Source organism: Microtus oregoni, unplaced genomic scaffold (assembly GCF_018167655.1).
Source record: "Microtus oregoni isolate MIOR12 unplaced genomic scaffold, Mior012 000043F_ref0000047, whole genome shotgun sequence".
NCBI classification, from domain to species: Eukaryota; Metazoa; Chordata; class Mammalia; order Rodentia; family Cricetidae; genus Microtus; species Microtus oregoni.
This window is the reverse complement of record NW_024543210.1, coordinates 5404797-5426542: the sequence shown is the minus strand read 5'-3', so window position 1 is coordinate 5426542 and position 21746 is coordinate 5404797. Positions and strand designations below refer to the sequence as shown.

The 21746-nt window shown below is 50.3% G+C and overlaps 1 protein-coding gene across 6 annotated transcripts in view; it reads right to left on the bottom strand.

Moving 5' to 3' along the window:
* Bcl11b (BAF chromatin remodeling complex subunit BCL11B) overlaps nucleotides 1-21746 on the bottom strand; it is a 90622-nt gene that overhangs the window by 35998 nt on the left and 32878 nt on the right. For 3 of the 6 annotated variants that reach the window (XM_041633169.1, XM_041633168.1, XM_041633171.1), the window contains exon 3: nucleotides 16376-16591. The exons of 2 other annotated variants lie outside the window; for them this stretch is intronic. In XM_041633169.1, coding sequence (XP_041489103.1) covers nucleotides 16376-16591 — 216 coding nt within the window. The remainder of the gene's footprint in view (nucleotides 1-16375; nucleotides 16592-21746) is intronic. One more of the 6 variants, XM_041633170.1, reaches the window with a different exon arrangement.

Genomic DNA, 21746 nt, shown 5'->3' with positions numbered 1-21746 from the left:
TCCCAAGGTGGGGCCCAGCCTTCCCATCATCCCTCAGCGTAGAGCTTGCTGTAGACTCATCGGAATATTATAAACAAAGCATCTTCATCCCACATATATGGACATTTACCACACAAGGTCAATCGTAGCCCGGCTTCCTGGAACCTACCAGGTAGCAGCCTTACCTTGAGAGCCCTGCACACACACATGGACGGGCATAACCATTAACTTCTTTGAGCAGAGAAGGAAACTGAGGCTGGAAATGGAGGTGAAGAGTCACCCAGCTTATAAAGCAGCAGGGTCGGGTCAAGGCCCACCTTGCTCCCCCACTACATCCCACCTCAGGCAGTACCATGACAGCATCAAGGGGTATGGACACCCACCCTGAGCCCAGCATCCAATGAACGCCACTGAACCAGAGCAGGGTTGTGCACTTGGGTGCTGTTTCTATATCCCACTTCTTTCTGATGCTGTGCATTTATGGCTCTGGACCCCCTCTTGAAGGACCACAGCAGGTCCTTGGAGAGGAGCAGAGACATTCCTCATATGGTACGTATTGCGCGGAATACATATAAAGACATGTAAACGCATAGACAGCCTACACTTGCATCTGAATGCACATTAGCACACTCTGTGCATGTGTGTACAAGCACAAATAAACATACATGCATACTCGCATGTGTGCACGTGAGCACATACATGCATCTATACCTATACCCCTGTGCATCTGCTCATGTGTGCATGCTTGCTTGTATGTGGACATACATAAAAGCACGTCTCTGCATGTTCACATGTTCACATGTTGCAGGTTTATAGATGAACTACTAGTGTACCCACATGCTTACATGCACCCCTCCTGGACACTCGGGTTTATTGTTCTTCCTTGCAGGGCCCACACATGATCCTGGCCTGCTGGTCCATTTCCCACTCGGAGCTTACATCGAACTTGTCCCCTCCCACTAAAGCGCCCTGCAGCTGGGTCCTCCATCCTAAATCTTTGTTTATTTTATGGAAAGTTTAATGAGTAAACGAACTGCCTTTCCAGACTGTGTTTCTCATCACTTTCTTGGGCTTCTTCTTCTAACTCGTGAAAAAGAGGAAACTTCAGCTTAATACAAGTAAATGAAGTTGAACCCCTGCCCACCCCCGCTCCCCACATCCCAAAGAGAAGTGTTATTCCAAACTCAGAAACCACACTCTGTATCCCATTCCAAACCCAAAGCCTTTGCCACGGTAGTCACGGCTTCCACTCGCTCATCCTCCCCACCACCACCCCCATCTGCCCAAGGTGCCAGAACCTCCACCTAGCCAAGGGTTCACATGAGCAGCAGGTGAGCTGTAGCAACTTTCAGAATGAAGAGAAATGGAAGCCAAATGCTCCCCTCCAAGCTACAAAACTCAAAGGCTGCACCCAAAGCTGCAGAGACACAATTCGGGTCCAGTTGACACCTGGCCCAGGGGCCAGTATTCAACAAGCTGTCCTTGGTTCTAGGACAGTGAAGTAGGCAGCCAACACCATAGGAAACAGGTTCCTGACTGCATCTGACCGGGGGTGTCTGTCACAATGGGCTTCTGCTTTGACCTGGGCTCAAGAAGGCCCCAGAGACAATCTACTGCAGCAAGACATACGGATTCCCCAGACAAATGGAAGAGACCACAACTGGCAGTAACGGGGACACCCAAGGAAGGGTTAAAGGGGACATCAACATAGTGCCAGGATCAGTGGGAACTTCACTACCACAATCTGTAGCAATAGGTGAGCTTAGACCTGAGAGGTCACAGTAAAAGAAACACACAGTTCAGAAAAGTTGACAACATGGCCACAATAGTCTCCACTGTCTGGGTCCACCCCCACCTGAGCAGAAACCCCTCTAGGGGGAGCAAACCCCCTAGTTCTGAGACAGAGCTGGACTCCCATCTCCTTAGAATTCACGTGAGCAGCCAGACATGGAACCTTATCAACCAGACATTAATCATCTGAGGCAATTAGATACCCAAGACCACGCGCAGGGAATCTGATGAGCCCAGAACAGAGGAAGCCCGGAGTGCTACACAGAACCCCTGGGTAAGCGGCAGCGAAAGAGACGAAGGCACCGCATAGCCACAGCAGAGGGCTAGGCTACCAAGCGTGGATTACCCAGCAGTGAGGTATAATTGCAAGGATGAGCATGAATGTGATGCTTCCCTTCCAAAACAATTCGAAGAACGTCAAAACTATTCTCCTCTGGGCTGGTGTGACTCATGTTTTTAATAGAAGAACTTAATTTTACTCAGGAGGAATTTGGGCTCAGAAAAACATTGTCTAAGAAACACTCATTTTTATACCCCGGACAACAGGAAGTGTCAGCACCGCCCTGGAAGTAAAAATAAAGATCCTGAGCCAGTCTCCCAGACCTTGCCATGAGCCATGGAGTGTGTCCCCCAAACACTGAAACTAAGGGCAGTGAAATTCAGAGAAAGTGGAGAGTTAAGTCAGACAGGTCCTAGCTCAGCCCAGTGGCCCCAGGCAAGTCCTGTCGCCTCTTGGGGACACATCAGGACGATACCTGTGGAAGAAACTTGGCAGGGATGCACAGGGGCGCCTGGACCACTCCCCAGAGGGGCAGCCTACATGACCAAGTGCACAGGCACCCAGCTAAGGTGGATCTTTTTCCTGATCTCCAAGGACAGGATGGCACAGCTCCCCACATCTACAGAAGAAGGACAAGCTGCACACTGGCCATCTGGAATTGTTCCGTCTAGAAGGGCAGGGTGAACAGGAACAGCACCCACAGAGAGACTGAGCCCAGGAGACTGGCCCAGCCTACTCTGATTCTTAGATTCCAAAGATAGCATAGGGAACCTGGGATCACTATCACCATAGATTAGCTGCCTCTTCGGCAAAGGCGATGCAAGGCCCTACCCATATGTTCCCAGCTGGTATTTGCAGAGACCCCAGAATGCACAAACTCCTAGCCTACCTCTGTCCAGCGAGTGACAAGGTTTCCACAAAATCTGAAACTAGGGTGTGCGGGCTACAAGCTTCCCACAGCCTCTGTACCTGGCAGGATGCTGTGGCATTTTCTGTCCCTTTTCCTTCCCAGTGGACCTTCTTATTCATATAGGCCCAGCAGGTCGTAGTTGGTACTACCTGTCATCCTGAAGGAGAGGAGGATCACGGGAGCAGAGGCACCCACCTCTGCGTGTAAGAGGACTCAGCAGGGGAGTTTCCTGTTTGATGGTGCCGGAATGAAGGATGCTATCAGATGCTGGTGTCATACATGCTGGGACTGAGTGTTACTGACCAAGGTCTCTCTCTGTCCCTGTCCCTCAGTCTCCTCCCCGCCCCCACCCTACAATTAAGAACAGATATGCAAATGTCCCTCCCCAAATCTTCCCTAGCCCTGCCCCAGCCAAGGGAGAGGCACTAATTTATAAGTTGCAGATAATGTCACCGACCATTCATCCAAATGTGTCACTAACATCCCATTAGACTGCAATTATTTTTTAATTAAAACTAAGAAAACTGGCATGCCTGAGCCGACTTTATGCATCTGTTATGGGTTAAAATAGCTTTTAAAAAATGTTTCAGAGACCACAGTCTATTGTGGCCGCGGCCTCTGCCAAAGAAAACGCAAGCTTGCTTATTTTCTCCATGGGGCGCAACAGTGCCTGTGTGTGCCGGCACAGAATCGGCTGGCCGTGAAAAGAATTCTAAATAAAACACAAACATGGAATTTGGCAACGCCACAGAAGCAAGCTTAAGACTAATTCCAGCATGCGGACGACGCTCACATAGTAAGTCTGGCTCCAGCATAAATGAAACCAGGCACTGTAAAATACCGCGGCAAGTCAGAGCCTCAGCTTAAAGAGACAGGACGCTGACTGCAGGTATCCGAGCTTAGAGAGCCAGCTCGCGTTGCCTCCATAAATCCATAGGCTATTAGCTGTCCGCATCCAGCCAATCCCTTCTTAAAGAGATGCGTGTTAGGAGAGAAAGGAAGGGTAGATCAAGGAATGAAAACCATCACTTTGCACTTGACTTTCCAGGCTGAGATTCTGGGGGTGGGGGGACTGTGCTCTTTATCTAATTAGAGAAGAAAGGCCCTGAGACCTCAGTCACACAGACCCCAAATGGAAGAGAGGCAGCATGAAAAGCGTAGGTGGATGATAAGATGCCCAAAAAGGACAGACAGGGCTGGAAGTCAGGGCTGGCTGGAGCCGCACCAGAGGAATATCTCCACCCAGGAAACGGCTGCTGTGACGGTAATTACAGTTATAACAACAATAAAACGTAACAGTGACACCAGGCCAGCTGCTGCTTGAGGCAGTGAGTGTATCACAGCAGGGGAAGATGCTACAAGAACATTTCTGAAGCTACCACGCCTCAGTTTCCCCATCTGTAAAGTGGGCGTGATAACAAAGCCTTCCTCACAGAGCAGGACGGGAAGTGCTGAAGAGTAGCTGGTGGTAAGCGTGGGTCCTGTTGTCACGGCCGACGGGACTCAGTTGGCAGCATTCCCATCTTTCAGATGAGGACACAGGCTTGCTCACCCACCCACAGTCACAACTTGTCACAGCCAGGACGAGAACTCAACATCCACTTCCAAGCCTTTGGTCTCCCTGAACAGATTCATGGGTGGCTACACTCTGGACTGGCCACCGGGTCTTGGCCTAGGTACGGTGATCTCCCCCAGCAGGTACTGGGAAGAGAATCTGTCTTCAGAGACACACTCACACCAACGTCACAACAGGTTACAATGCTAAGCCATGTCAGCATGCACCACAACCCAGGAGGAACACGCCTGTACCAAAGATACACCACACAGCTGGTGCTGTTGTGACAACGTACACTGCATTCACATACAGAATCACAATACACCTACAAACACCAATATAAACACACATTGGTATGCACACACGCATACAAACACAGACACAGCGACACACCTACCTACAGGCACAGGTATATGCACACACACACATATAGACAGAGACTACGCCAGGCCCAACAACCCTGGCAGAGGCAATGGGAAAATGGGGAGATGACATGAGGCAATGTTTGTCTCCCAACAAGAAGACTTAGAGTCCTTTCCCTCAGGCCCAGTTATCCCTGCAGGTCTGCTAAGGTAGCAGACTGGGCTGGTCCCACCACTAGCCCCCACCCACCTTCCCAACCCAGAGCTGAGCCAGCTGTCAACTGGCCAATGCGAGAGCTACCTGTCCAGGTGTGACCAGGACGTCCCCGGCTGCATCACCCATAGAAGCCACAGTTTGACTCTCAAGAACTTACAGCAAACACACTCAGGAAAGTAGGGCTGAGGACAGGGCTCCTTAACATCAGACCCTGCTCCCCCAGAGGCTGTCACCCAGCATGGTGACATCATTACAATCTGGGGGGCTCTGAGATCTTCTTCCTGAGATGATGCCTGGCATCCTAGAAGACATGGGCTAAAAATACTCCTGGCTTCTCAGAGCTGGTTTGCAAAAATAATTATGTTTTCTTAAAAAAAAATAGTTTATAGGCAAATGTGTGTCCGGCTATTTTTAGCTTCTATTCAACTCAGTTAATTTTTCCCTCATAATCACTTCAGGCTTTTTGAACCCCCAACTCCAAATACATCCATACTCTCTCTATACTCTCGACTTGACACGGGTTGGACTGGTGGGGACAGATGTGGCCACACAGCTTGTCATGGAGCCTGAGGAGAACTGGCCAGAGGTCCCAGGCAACTGAGAAATGTGACATTCCCGTGACCATCTTATCAGGGACCCACTCTGGTGTCCAGCCAGGGAATATCACACAGTGTCTAGAACTATCCCAGCAGACCTCAGCATCTCCCCAAAGGAACCAATTGGGGTTCCTGGCCTGGAGAAGCCTACAGTCTAACAACAAGGGGAATGTGGGGGGTTGGCTAGTGAGACTCCAAATATTCTACACGCCCGCAACGAAATCAGTGCAAGCCATGTGTGACCTTATTTAGAAAAGGGTCTCTGTGGATAAAACTAAGGATTGTGACCAGTCTAGGTGAACCCTTAATCCACTGTCTAAAAGAGGATGTGGCAGATTGCTGAGGGCATCACATGGCTACAAAGGCAGGGATTAAGGCGACGGGACCAGACGCCAAGGGACTCCTGGAGTTACTTGAAGGTGGATGAAGCGAGGAAGGACCCTCAGCCACAGCCTCTAAAGGAAGCCAACGCCTCGGCTTTGAATCTGTCACTTCTTCAACACCCAGACAGGCATGGGACACTCACAAAGGGCATGGGAGAGAAGGCGCAGCCCTGAGCAATCATCTATACAGAAGTATCATAACTACAGTGCCAGTCTACAAGGGACCCAAGGCCAATTACTAGACGCCCTTCCTCCAGTCGCAGGAGTGAGGCTAGCAAGAGGATCCTCTGTGAGACAGAGAAATCCCCGAGGCTCAGAGAGGGCAATGTGTTACCCTTCTTAACATGGAACTTTTCTGTCACCCAATCTGCCTAGGTTTCCTCCCCAAATCTTCATACGAGGTAAATCTTTAGCTGACTGCTTAAAACCAGCTAACTGAGAATACAAAGCTGTCATGAGGGGAGTTAAGGGGCTGAGACCCTCACAAAATATTAGATCAAGTAACTCAAAGCAATTCTAAGCCCAAGTCAGTGGGGCCTGGCTTCAAATCACACCCAAGGTGCACTGACTATGTCCCTTCAGTCGGTTCCCATCTCTCTAAAGAACGTCTTCCTTAGCTCTAAAATGCAACTCTGTAGAAAAGTTGGGCAACTGCCTTCAAACTAAATGCAGGGTCATCTATGATCCAACTATACCTCTTCTAGGTACACACCCAAAAGAACTTAAGCAGATGTGTATGCCCAGGGTCACAATGGTAGTGTTGACACCAGGCTGTGGAAGCTGTTCAGTGCCCACTGATGGATGGATGCAAGAGCAAAAGTAATCCATATGCACAAGGAACTAGTGCACAGTCCCGAATGGAAAGACATGATGACCCCTGCAACCGGATGAGCCGAGGAACGTAGACACGCTCACTCACACCCATGCAGTACACTTCATCCCACCCATACAAAGGCCCTGGAGCTGTGGCATTCATACAAACAGGAAGTAGAACGGTGGCTGCCAGGAGCTGGGAGAGGAGATATGGAGTCATTGTTCGATGGGAGACTGAATTCTGTTGGAGATGAGACAGTTCCAGAGATGGAAGGAGGTGACCGCCACATAACTGCAATATACTCAGAATAACTAGAGTGCATACTTAGAAACGGCAAATAAATAAATAAATATAAAGGGGTTAGGGTTGCAGCTGAATGGAGGAACACGCCCCAGCAAGTTCAGGGCTCTAAATGTAGCCGTCAGCACTGGCAGTGATAGCCACCTACCAGAATTGTAAGTCTTACAGACAGTTATCAACAGTAAAAATATATTTCAGATGGTATGGGAGCACCACAAGAGGCGGGCGGATCTCTTGAGTTTGAGGCCAGCCTGGTCTACAGAGCGAGTTCCAGGACTACACAGAGAAACCCTGTCTCAGGGGGAAAAAAGAAACTTGATGGCCCTTGCCTTCGAACTACTGTGACCTGTAATCCATCAGGGGCCGAGACACTGCCACTCAGTCAATATGGTGCTTGTCTAGCGTGCAGGAGACCCTGAGTCTGGTCTCCAGGACCACAGGAACTGGGCGTGGTCGCACAGACCTGCAACCGTAGCCCTGAGAGAGAGGCAGCAGGTTCAAGGCTGATCTAGGCTGCCTGAGACCCTGTCTCAAACACAGAATTAAACAAAAGCCTGGGGCATGCACACCATGGACCACCATTCGACGGCTTCTCTTATGATTAAACACAGAATAAACGAGATGGCTAATAAAAACACAAGGAGATTCAGAGTAACAGACCCAAGTCTAAATGTAACTAAGGCCAGGTTAACCTCAGTTAGAGTCAAAGACACACTCCCACCCAGCAGAGCAGGCCTCACCCATCAGCCAGTCGTCACCTTACTAAGAAAGGCGATAATTAATGTCCAGTTTTATGAACTGATCCCATCTGCCTGTTTCTGCAGATAGTCGCTTCGGTTTTGCATTAACCTCCTTGGAGAGGACCCAAGCCCTCCAACCCCTTCTACAGAAACCACAAAATATAGATGGTCTTATTATCCAGGGCCCATAGGAGCTCTGTGATTCATGTGCCTCCCCCTACTATACCCGCCAGGTAGAAGATGGGTGGCGGTACCCGGACTCAGGAAACACCGTCCAATACCAATCATGCTCCATCTCAGATGCCAGAGTCTTCCTCACTTGTGCATTCTGGGAGAAGCCAACCCCCAAGGAGAGTCTGGATTCAAAACGCAGAAGGCCCTAGCCAAGGATCTCGTGTGCACTGGGATTGTGAAGACCGCCTGACCGCCACCTGGTGGGACCACTGTTAGATATAAGTCCCCAAGGGAGAAAGAGAAGTCAAGGGTACTGCCTCCACCACCTGCGACTACATACCGAGGTAATGTGCCACCTCCTGATATTAAATAATGCCCAGAGAGGGGACCATAGAACTGGTCAGGGCATGGATCCTCTAAGGTCTAATGGGGACTGGAAAACCTCAGACTTCCCATGGCTTCTTCCCACCGCTGGATTAAACTGGACAGTCCCAATTGTGTTTGGATAAACGGCATTTCATGGTCTCAACTACTGGGAGTTATTGTAAGACACCTACAGCAGACAGCCTTTCCCCTTCTGCCCCTGCCAAAGATTGGGAAAACGGGAGTCATTTTATTTACCTTCGCAAGCTCAGGGCTCTGAGTTCAGTCCCTAGCAATAGAAGAAGGAGAAAACAAAAAAGTCAAAATCGTAATTCTTATGTATACTTATATTTAAAAAAAAAAAAACTCCCATGATCACGTCCTTGTACCATTGCAGCATCCAATGTGTCCTCCCAAGCCACCCCACAAGAGCAAACTCGGCTTCTCCCTGAGTGCCGGGACTGAACTACAGAGCAGGAAGCAAGCAAGCAAACCTCCGCAGGCTCCTTGACTATGGACCTGCCCTGCCTCTTCTCACCTTGTTGGGGCCCCTGAATGTCCAGCAGCATCCTGTGCACCAGCATGCAGACCCTGCCACAATCTCAGGAGAAGCAGATAGCACAAAGATGGCCACTGGCAGGCAGGATTCCCACCCAGACACCAGAAACCCAGTCTTAGGGCAATTTGCCAAACTAGTCTTGTGTGGAGCCACCTCTCTTTGTTATGTCCATCTTAAGTGCAGTCATACATGAAGGCCCAAGTCAAAGTGACCACTGACCAAGCAGGATTGAAAGGCAGCCTTTCCTACCTCCTACTCAGGCATCTCCAGCACATTCTGGTCCTCACACACCCCAGGGTTCCATTTCTAGGTGTGGTCAGTGAAATGAAGAACCCAGGGGATGTTCTTGAGGATGATGCCCGAGGATCAGTTGGTTTCTCACCAGCATGCTCCATGTATGTCAGGCAGGTCCAGCTCCTACAGCCAGCAGGAGTGGGGACGTGACGGGCAGAAGCACATCTTCAAGGCCAAGCAGAGCTCAGACTGCCCCTCTGCGGGTTTGGGGCTGTGTGACCTCGAAAGGGTAGCCTGTGCTCCCTAAGCGGAGCACACTCAGACAAGACGTCAGGCAAGAGCCAGAGCTGGTGCACACTGGGTTTTGTAGATAACAGCAGCAAGTCCTAAGAGCATTGAGAGCGATGGCCCTTCCCCCCCCCCTTCAGTCATGCTAAGAAGCTGGCAGGTGAGGAGAGGCACAGAGCCGGCAGACTGGACATCACAGGGCCTCTGTACCCAAGGTCATCCAGCCTGATAGCTCAAGCCCTGGCGATACCCTGGCAATACCCTGGCAGAAGTTTCTCAGTGCCCTCCCAAAAAGGGTATTTTTGCCCCATTTGACAAGTGAGGAAACTGAGGCGCAGAGAAGGAAAAGTGGGCAGTCCTAGGGACATGCATTCATACCCATTAGCACAGAGACGGGGACCAAGGATGTCCCAGGTCTGAGGCTTCCTTTGTTAATACATGTGAATCATGTCAGCGTAATTCAAACAAGAGTCTATGCTGCAGTTCCCAGAGACTGGACAGCAGCCATAGAGGCACGGAGGTCTCAGAAGAGAGACACGCACAGGGGAGTGCCCTACAGAGGCAAAGAAAAAAGAAAACACTCATCAGAGTCCCAGGACCACATACATGGCTCAGTGTTGTCACCACGCTACCTGCTGCCAAGTCCAGGGCACAGCGCATCAAGCCTGGTGGTACCATGGAAACTGATTTGTAATCATCACTGACAGGTGTCCTTCACTAGCTCTCAGTGTGAACTCAAGGGGTCTCAGAAGGCAGGCTGGGCATGAGGCACCATCAGAAGAATGCTTGCCTCGCCCACATGAAGCCCTGGGTTCAGTCCTTAGCACAGTACAAAACAGGGCACGGTAGTATAGACCTGAAATCCCAGTACTCCCAGTTAAGACCAGAGATCCGAAGTTCAAGGTCAAGGCAGAGCCCGAGAGATGTAAAGCCATTCTTCATGCCAGCCCTTCATGTCTTACGGTGTCTTCCTCACCGCCTCGCTCTCTTTCCCCATCTAGATATTGAAGTGGTCAGATGAGATGTCCAATCAGGACCACTGAACCTGGTTCACTAAGGGTTGATTTGAACCTCAGGTCATGCATAGCAAACTCCTCTCTGGATGGGATTCCCTCAATGTGGAGGGTGGTACCCAGCCTCTCCCGCCACTGTCAAATCCCCTTCAGAGGAGCCTGTGGCTGCCTAGCGCTGAGGTCTGTGATGTCCGCAGCCAGCGCTGGGTCTTGGTATCCACTAACTGCTTGGAAGTGCTGCATCCAGCGCTGCATTAAAAATTAATTACACATGCTATTTTATTGCCAGTCCATAATGTAATGAGCACCAGCTGTGCTAAACAGCCAAACTCCTTTTTAAGACAGCTATAAAAAAAAAAAAAAAGGAAAAAAGAAAGAAAAAGAAACTGCTCTTCCAAATGCCTCTCCTGTCAGAGCAGAAAAAAACAGCAACATCTTGTACAGATCTGAACAGAATTCTTTGATTTGGGTTTGCCTTCCGAAGGGCCAGCAGAGGGTGACAAGGTGTCTGCAGAGAGTGCAGTAGCATTTGTGTGGCTGGGATGACCCCCGTGAGTCCTGCCCTGATGGGCCAGCTGCAGTCCCTTCCTGACCCCACTGCCCAGCGTGCTGAAAGGTGTGATTTGCCAGTTACATGGACAGTGGCCTTTCTTTTGAGTCCACTAAATACTTGTCAACCTCGGCTAACTCTGCCAACAAGAACATAAGCATCCTGAACACCCAGCAGCCTTGCAGGTCTCTATAGCCACGACTGGAATGCTTCCAGTCAGGGAGGATAGTGTGCAGGTCTCAGGCAGGCCCTGGAAGACAGCAGTTTCAGTGGGGCCACCCCAAGAGGACCCAGACACCAGAGTCAATCTTAGAAAGTAGCCCCCAGGAACTGGCAACCATACTGTAAATGTCAGTCATAGGGCGAGACCACCAATGTCTCTGTTGTCTAGGCATCATGAAGGGGTAAATGACTGACTGAATTTTTTTTTTTTTTTGAGACAGAGCCTCACATGGGGCAAGCTAATCTATAAACATGATGTGTAGCTGAGGATAACCTTGAACCTCTAATCCTCCGGCTTTCATTTCCCAAGTGTGAGAATAACATGCTAGCCCCACATGCCTGCTTTACACAATGTGGGGCTAGGGATTGAACCCAGAGCTTCACGCCTGCTAGGGAAGCACTCTGCCACCTGAACTACATCCCCAGAAGGGCTCTCTAAACTTTTAATAACTCCACCGAGCCAGCCAATGACAAAGGGACCCAGAGAGCTCAGAAAGTGTCCCCCCCCCCCCAAAAGCATTATACTGCAATCAAGCTCACAAATGTGCTGTCATTTCTCCCCAAAGGTCATCACACATCTGCCTCACACCTAGTCCCTACTACACCCTCGTGGCCCTCCACCTTTGGTCCCCACGGAGGCTTGAAGGCCACCCTCCTACCCCTGCCGCCCAGCACCCAGCACACCACACCCACCAGGCAGTGAAACCCAAGGAGAACTGCCAACCTCTGTCCTCTGGGAGAGTGGCTGCCCTGGGAGCCCCTGTTGCTAATCAAACCCAGTCCAGAAAGAAACTCCAGCTCCATCTTCGTTTTGGTACGAAATGTGCAGCGCGCAGACCATATCATTAACATAAAACTTCCCGAAATAAGGCCGCTTTCCAGACAGACTGTATTAATCGCATCAAGCCTCCACAGCTAGGGTGGTCTGATCCTAGGCATCCCATTGGAGGGCTCCGGTTATAAAAAAAAAAAAAGAAAAAAAAAGAAAAAACCAACAGAAAACGAACACTGGGATCTAATTGAAGGAGGAGAAGGCGATAGATTCTACTGTTAAACCCTACTATTTACTTACAGGTATTCTTTTATCTTTATTGTCCCTTTAACCCATGCCAAGAAACCCCAGACTAGTTAAATAACACAGCAAGCACAATTTCAGTAGAAAAGTAAATTGAATTTAACTTTACAAGATTGCCCTGTGATTTCAGCATATACTAATGACTACAACTGACTCCCTCTATTAAATCCAAACACTTCCACTTCCCTGAGCCTGGATGCTGTGTGTTCTTGCGTGAGACCTTGAACTTCGCCAAGCACAGGCATTAATCACTCTGGCTGATGACCATGTACAGCCTCTAAATATGCAATGAAGTTCCCCGGTTCCCGTCCCACCTCCGAACGCCGGTGCACAGTGAAGCTAGCCAAGAGACGAAATGCTTTTAAGCATGGAAACCAGGGATGCGGTTTAAAGGAAGCTCTCGCCCAGTGCCAGATACGTAACACCATCAGGTTGCGAAACCCCTTCTGCTAGCGTATGAATCATACCGTCTGCGGGGCTTGTTACATGCCGAGTGCTGTGCTGAGTATATCTGCCCTAAATGACCTCACGACAAGTCCTCCAAACAACTGTAGAGCAAGTCCTATCCTTACGCCCATTCCGCAGACGAGAGACTGGAGGAGCAGAGGGGACAGAGAATGACTTGGATGTGGCCACGTGGCTACCTACATACTTCACCCTCTGAGGCAGCCTGATACGTTCTGAAGGCCACTTTTTGATCATGATACCTCCAAGTAGGAAAGAATTGAGGACAAGATGGAGTCCAGTGAGTTTCAGCTGTCAATTGAGTGTCCTCAGATTCTGCCTTGAGACCCTAGCCAGGCCCAGACCCACAAAGGCCCAGCTCGTTCTAGTCCACAGATCCACGCAAGCACGGAACCTTGCTTTTCAATAGTATACTCATATATATGTGAGGGGATTAGTTCTGGGTTTTTGTTTTTAACAGGAAAGGGAGGTGAGGCTTAAAGAGGGACAATGACATGTTCAAGGCCTCTCTGCTCCTTGGATGGCATGGGATAGGCCAGTTGGCTGTGGCTCTTGACTGCACAGCCACCTTGATAAATCCGAAAAGATCTTTCAGCTGTCAAGAGCACCTTGACTCAAGACCACAGAGGATCTCTGTGGAATCCACAAAATAATGAGCCCCTGTGTCCCTTCTTCCCGCTAGAAGCATCAGAGGGAAGCGTGGGTGAGGGGTCCCAGCAGGGCCTGGGTGTATCTGGGTAGCTTTCTCTCCTATGAAATCACACCCTTCTATATATAAAAAAAAAAAAAACCCAGAGCATGTTCGTGGGCATGCAATTAACCTGTGCGAAGCTCAGGCCTCCTGAGTTAATTTGAAGAGATAGGTTCAAAGCGCCCTGATCAGAAAAGGGACAGAGCGCACTGAGTAGTGCCGTGTTCAGTCTTTGCGGCCCCTCCTTCCTCGAGGGTTCCCGGCGATTTTATGCCTCCTCTGCATCCACTAATTAAACAGGCACTAAAAACACTTCAGCAAACAGTCCAGTGCCAGAAACAGAACCAAAAGGGACAAAACCCACTGGAAGAGGACATTTGAATGTGTTGAAATTGATCAGAAAATACAGCACAGAGGTACGGAGCCTGATGCAGGCTAAGTTAACAAGGCAGAACAAGGGCTAAGAACAGTGCTAGATATGGGACAAAGAATGGGAAGAAAAACAGCAGGTCCCTTAGGAGCCAGCTCCTCTAGTGAGGTCCCAGGGCTCACCCTCGCTGCTCCTCCCCTCCCCAGAAGTGGAATCACCAGACAAGGGCAGGACGGCACAGAGCCCTGAAGTTCATGGTGGCCGCTGTACCACAGATGAAGCAGCCGTTTCCTCTCTGCGTTCCTCCCTCCCTTCCCATCGGCCTCAGGATAGATCTCCATGCCCATACTGTGAGCTGAAGGTCGGCAAGAGACCCACATACTTGACTCTGCCTGCATCTGCACATGGCCTACTAAGGACCTACTGTAAACTAAGGCATGAGCAAATCGGAGCTGAGATCTCGGGGTTCTGAAGCTCACCTACAAAGTGGGAAAGGAAAACCTTGGCACAGGCACAGATGCCTCGTACATGACAGACTGACACACTAAGAGAATAAGTAGTCAGGACAGACTGGCAGCAGACTCCCCTGGATGCCAAGGCCCTACAGACCTTGTCTGTCCTCCACTGGGCCTAAGCAGAGGTCATGTGGCTCAATGAGCTAATCCCAAGACTAAGCCCCCTTCTTGAATGGGGCTCAGTCATGGCCTCCCAGTCTTTGTCCCTCCTACTCATTTGTAAAATGGGGACAGGAATGGTTCCTGCTCACACTTGACACAAAGGTACCAGGAGAGCCGGGTCAAATCAAAGGCAGCTCAGGCATCCACTCCGGCAGTTCCCAAGGAGGGCCAGCCCACTAGAGGGTTAAGCACACCCCAGTGGCACCCCGAGACAAAGAGATCATGTTTGTACATGCAGAACTTGACCAAGTTCAGCCATAAACACCAGGCTGATCTTTGCAAGTGCGGTCCCCTAAGTGGGTGCGGGGCTGCAAGGCTACAACACGCATTACAAGGATCCGGGGAACAGGGCGGCTGCCCAGACCAGCAGGCACCCCAAGCTTGATGAGCAGGATCTCCCACAGATTCCCAAAACAGATCTTCCAAGCTACATGAAGCTTCGGTCACCTTGGGGAACAGGCTGGCCAGGAAGGAAGCCTTGTAAGTTGTTTTGGTCTCTGCTGTATGCACTCAAGACATAAGCCCAGAAAGGAACCAGAACTCCTGGTCCTGATGTCAGATCCAATGACATAACCACCTGTCAAGGCAGGAGTATGGGGCGGGGGTGTGAGGAGGGAGGTGCTGAAGGCTGCCAACCACCCCACTGACAGGGAGACCAGGGAGGTCTTACCCCGGAGCAGCAGCTACTTGTGACCTTGTGCAAAACCCAGTCTCCAACAAGAGAGGTCCCTGAGACGGGGTCAAAGAAAAGCAAAGCCTGCCCAATCAGAATAGTTTTCTTTCATAGCTCGACTCAAGAGAAAGCTTGCAACGTGCCTGGCAACAAAGCAGGGACAAATTGAATGTGTACCAGCGTTGCAGCCACCCTCTCCCTTCCTGGCCCTGGCCACGGAAACCAGGCCACAGCTGCTCGCCACGTGAGTCTGTGTCAGCATACTGGCTCCCGAAGCCACAGTGTGTTGCAAACCAGGCCCCACCATGAGGCTGCAAGATGGGCCTTCTCCCCTCGACCTCGTGGGGACCCCAGGCCACAGAAATCTGCGTTTGTGGGGAGACAGCAGGCCCTGCCACCACCTAGCTGTGGGTCCCCTTTGTGTGACCAGCAGCTTCAATGACCTCCAACAGCAGCAGAGGGAACTGGAGCAAGTCTAGGGGCTGCCCAGAGCTACCAACCTTCACCGTCTCCGCCCCAGACTCCACAATATTTCACTGCTACCCGTGGCCACAGCTTTTTTAAAAGGCTCCTCTTTGGGACGACTTTTTTTTTCCCTTCCCTCTAAGTTAATGGGCAACACATTGTCCCAAAGAGAAAGTCAGCATTTTGAACAGCTCCAGCACTATACACAGACAAGCCAGGAATCCTCTCCTACCCTTGTCTGGGGTGGGTGGCAGAGCGGCAGAGGCAAGGGGTAGAAGAAAACTTCAGATGTTACGTGTTATCCAATTAAACTTGGCTAAACAGCCCAAAGAGATGAAACTTGGAAGTTGGGCAGTGCATTCTGGGAGTGAGACTCTCAGAATTTGGGGGTGGGAGGAATGCGTGAAAGCGATGGCCCCCTGACACCCTAGGAACTATCATGGGTTTACAATTCAGTTGACATCCTTTGCCACTTCCGCTGTCATCCCCCCCCCCCAAAAAAAAAAGCTTTCTGAGAGAGGGAGGGGAGGTGCATCTCCCCTGGGACCCCACCTTGGGCCACCAGCTCTGCCCGGGGCACAGCCCGCCATCCCAGGAGCCCGCCTCCCCCACCGCAGCGGCTCTGTTACCTGACAACTGACACTGGCATCCAAAGGGAGCCTCCATCTGACCCTCACCCTGAGTCCCGTCGCCCGAGACAGGGCGTGCGCCACAGCAAGGCAGCGGGAAGCAGGGTGGGAGAGCGCCCAGGGCACGCAGAGGTGAAGTAATCACGGATGTGGGAGGGTGGGAAGAGGAGGCAGCTATGGGGGCCATCGGTGGCAGCTGGGCAGGCCTGCACGGCCCTGGAGAAAAAACAATAGAAAAGACCGGTCAGTTGGGCCCTGGACTGTACAAGAGGCTTAGGGCATAGAGGGGGCTCGGGTCACAGGGCTACAGCACAGCCTCCAAAAGGGTTTGGCCTCGAGGACACCAGTCTTTTAGGGATAGCAACTGGCGCACGAGCTAGGGACAAGGGGTTAGGGTGCACAGTAGAGGGGCTACACCTATAGCTGCCAGATAGTTTCTGAGGGACCCTATCTTTCAGGGCCTAGTGTAGGGTGTTAGGACATAGAAGGCCCATGAGGGCAGTACTCCCAGTTAAGGTTCCCTACGCGGGGTCTTCCAGAACAAACTAAAACAGGCTTCAGTTGAGGATTTGTTCTCTCAAAAGATGAACAACCCCTTTTCGTACACGGTAGGAAGCTGTACTGTATCTGGACAGGCTCAAGTCACCTCAAGGCTGCTTCCAAGGCTCTGAACCCTGATGACTGCCTGCCTAGCTCATCACCTGAGGCCTCTCTCCAGGCCCTGACAAGCAGCACCCAAGCCCCAGCAGCTCACGAGATGCCTGACCTCCTCCTCCTACCACAAGAAGACCTAGCACGGCCCAGACCCCTCTGAATGTCTTCACCTCAGCTCAGGAGTTTCCCCGCTTCCTCATGTGACAGCCAGTGACAGCAATGAATATGTGGGCTAGGGAGCTGCTGCCTCGCCCCCACCCGGCCCCACAGTGAATCTCCAATGCCAGCAAGGCCTGCGTCTGATTTGGCCGTTTATCTTACATGGTTAAGAGACCACCAGGGCAAAACATTTGTGTGAAGCCCTTGCCAAAACCACAAGTGAAGAAGCCCAAATTCCCTGGGTAAATAATCGAGCCGAGAAGCATCAGGGAGACAAGAAAACATCAACAAGATGATGGGCAGCTAAGCCTCACCAGCCCTGCAGGGGAGGCCAAAGCCTCACCTCCTGGCACCTGCAGATCTGCGCAGGTGGGCATCTGCCTACCCCACAGCCACCACGGGGAACTCCCTCCTCCCAGGACAGCCACAATACCATGCACGCCCAGTAGGAGCCGGAACCCTGTCAATCTTCTCCAATCCAGTTCTCTAACATACCCCTGAGCAAAAGAATGGAGGACACCCACTGCACAGACCCAAACAGATGCCACAGCTGCAGAAAACAGTAAGCCTGAGTAGTTGCAGGTCTCCTCAAAACCCCACTGCCAGCGTGTAATATAGGCTAAAGGTAACTCAGGGCATTTGAGGAGCATCCCCAGCTCAGAGCTCACGGCTGCCCAGCCAAGAGGCCAGAGCCGGCAGTGACACTGTTGGACCCCACTGAGGTAGAGATATACTCATTCAAGGCCCCAGATGTTTCTGGGATGGCACAGCCCTAGGAGAGTATGGTTAATAAGCCCAGTAATAGTTCCTGTACCAAACATAGAGCAGAAAGTCACACAGCTGTTTTCTTATGGGACTCAAGTCAAGACCATCTGAGGCTGTATCATCTAGCTCTCCCAGAAGGCCAGTGCTTGCCTCAAAGCCCACTGCATCAGACACTGTACTTCACCCTGTCCACTTAGGCCTTGAATTCCTGCGTGGGTCCTCCTTTTAGACCCTGGAGAGCCCAGGATCATCAGAAGCCGTCATCACAAAGTGAATTTGCACTAAGTATAAGACAGCCACCATGCTTGACAGGGAGCGTCACCTCCCACTCCACAGGGGGAAACTGAGGCTCGAGAGAACGGACATGATTGCGACAATGACTCCAAAGCTTGACTATGCTCATTCCACCTCTACGGTTGCAGCTAAGGTACCTTGTATCCTGAAGCCAAGGACCACACGGGCTGGAGGAAGACCAAGCACCCTGGGCCTCACTCAACATATTCATGAATGAAAACAAGAAGGCTTCTGGGTTCTTCACAGGGCCATAACTCAGCCAGCACCATGAGCCACAGGGACTCCTCCAAGTTGACTCTGATGGGAAGAATGGCCAAGGAGCAGAAAGGAAATCTCAGGCTGCCACAGCCTGGAAGGATGTCCCTGGAGCTGCACCAGAGTCTGTCAAGATGAAGTCACACACCTACATCAAGTGGTGACACTTGGGTAGATAGGTGGTCACAGGGCCGCATCAGGCATGATGACCTTGGTTAAGTCTACCTGCTCCAAGGGCAGGAGGGTGTGGGGCTGATAGAGCAACCTCTGCCTCCACAGGAAGTCCCCTCAAGACACAGCTTACCTCGGGACTCTGCACACAGAGGCGGCTCTGAAATCAAGTTCCTACCATAGCTGAATGAGGAGCCACCATCCCATAATTCTCTGATGAGCTCCTGGGCAGGCAAATCCATGGAGACTGAGGGTCCATGGGTTGCGGGTCTCTTGTGGAGGGGAGGGGGTGATAAGTAAACAATGGTGATGGTTGTAAAATATTGCACATAAACCCAAAGCCACCAACGGGACAAATGAAGGTAAGTTTCACAATATGTGAATCTTCATTTAAAAGAAAATTAACCATGAGAACCATGTCCCTGTGCCTGTCCCTGCCCACTTTCCAGCCTCAGCCTTCCACTGAGAGGGACGGGAGCCTTGGATCCGGGACACAGACAGCTCCTGAGCCCTGCTAACAGACTGTGACCTGACGCACATGCACACAGAGGATGTCAGCCTGGGCAGGGGGCAGGGAGGGGGATAAACAGTAACAGAGGCAAAGGCAGAAAGACTGACGGGGTTTAGAGAGAGACAGACAGACAAATGAGCTCACATTCCTCCTCCGTCATCTCCTAGCATGTGACCTAAGGTGGTCATTTTTTTCTGTCTTTATGTTTTTAAACACAGCCACCACTATCCTCACTCCGAAACCTCATTGATCTCCAGGCCTGGAGCTTTCTGACTGTCCCTCTGCATCCTTCTCACAGCGTCCTGCTGGCTCCAGCAGGCAAGGTCCCTAAAAGCCTCCACAGGACACTTTTTTTTTTTTTCAACCTTTCTGGGCTGGAGTTTGGTGTTTCTTAGTACACATAAGCTTTTGGGTTCCGTTCCCTGCATTTCCAAAATAATGAATAAAAGATGTAGGCTTGTGAGGTTCAGCAGGTTAGGGTTTACCCCCTAGAACCCACACAGAGCTGGAATGGAGGACTAACCCACAGAACTGTCCTCCGAGCTTCACGCGTGTGTCCACACAGCACATACACCCACACATCAGGTACACTCAGGCACAGTAGTAATATGCACACTACAATTTTTAATTTTCTTGGAAAAGTCACTTTCTCTTGCAGGCTAAACCAGTCCAAACAGACCACGTGCACCGAGAGATGTATAGGCAGAGGGGTGCAGCCGCTATCTCCGATTCTAGGGCATGAGAAGCTTAATAATGAAACCCTAGCTGGCTCAAATTTTTATCATAAAAGTACGTTTTAATTAGGAGGAAAGAAATAAAAAATTGATTCTTATATTATGCCACGGCCTCAAGTCTTCCTATGGAGTAGGGATATATTTACTGGCCCTCTTAAACACGGGGAAAGGAGGCTCCAAAGACAAGGTTAGATAAGTCTTCTTGGGATCTGCGCCACCTATGAAGAGATATCCAAAAAGTCTCCCCAAAAGGCCTTTGGCATGTTTGTTTAAAAACCCAAACAGGGGCCAAGATCACTGTTAAGGCCTTTCTGGGGGTGAAGAACTCGGAGGGGACCTAAAGCCCACCTCTCTCGCAAGCAGTCCCTGCAGAAGCTGGGCTCCATGCCTTGCACATGCGCACTAACCAGCGACACGCCTACCGCCAGGAGCCTGTAGATACCAAAAAAATGTCTGCAACCGCCCAGTCCAGGTTGAGGGAAACCAAATCTTCCCAAAGCAGCCTTCCTGGTACAGAATCCTCAGGACGACACTAGGCAACCGGGAGGTGGCAGAATCCATGTTCCTAGCCCGAGAAGTGGCCTGGCGCACGCCGTACAGAGAGGTCTATTTTTCTCCCTACTGGTGCCTTTCAACAGATACATTTTTTTTAAAGGCGAGAACTCCTACTGATAGTGCAGAAATGAGTCAGAGATCAAAGAAGGAGACAGACAGCCACGCCAGCGCGTGTGAGCGAGGGACTCTGGCGAGGGAACCTGACAGTCCCCGCGCCCCTCCCCCCCCTCGTGCCAAGACATTAATTCTCACAAGTCGGAGAAAATTACTATGCATGAATGCAAAAAGCATGATCAGGAGTAATTAACATGGCTTCATATGCAAATTTTATTAATGCAGAAGTACAAAGTCATTATGCAAATGAAACTTACGTCAACTCTCTTGACAAATATTCATCTCTGAGGCTCAAGTTTCTCTTATTTATTTATTTATTTAATTCTATCTCTCCCCCACTTTCCTGTTTTTGAGGTGGGTTATTTTGTTGTTGTTGTTGTTGTTAGCTTTTTTGTTTTGGGGGGGACTGGGTTGGAAGGAGGACTGGAGAGGGAGATATTCGGTCTAGTGTCCAGGGAGGAACCAGCAAGCTACAAGGGCTGTTTGACAAGTTTGCTCAGTTGTTTTCAACCAGAGAAATTTATTCTTGCATTGTTGATTTTTTTTTTTAAGTTGTTGGCAGGTATAAGACAGCTCATAGGAGAAGGGAAATTTAAAAAAAAAAAAAAAAAGCTATGGGCAGCAGGCAGCCAATCAAAACGCCAGAGCCAGTAATGAGGGCGATTGATGGCTGTTTGGCTTTTACTGCAGGGTAATGAACTAGAATTCAGTCTGAGGAGGGGGGAGAATATGAATATTCATGAGACTGTGCTCCTGCGTTTGATGATTAAAGAAATTTTTAATATTCAAATAAGCGCTTGCCAAGTGATTAACAAAGAACAAGCACGCAGAAATATGGAAATGGGAGCCGGGGAAGATTCGAGAGGCGAACATACTGTGCGGGAGAGGCAGCCCCAAATTTCATAAACAAGATAGGCAGATAACCCAATTCGCACGCAGGCAAATAAAAACATTTGTTTCTGATCACTTAAATATTTTGCCAGCTACTTTGTCTTAAGGATGATAAAAATGCTGTGTATTAAGAGGGTAGAGAAAAATAACGTAACCAAACGCATTGCTCATATTTAAGAATCATTATCCTGACTCTAGCCCGCCTCCTCCCAGTCTGACAGGAAATTAGATTCTTTTTCCGGTTTAGTAGAGAGAGAGAGAGAGAGAG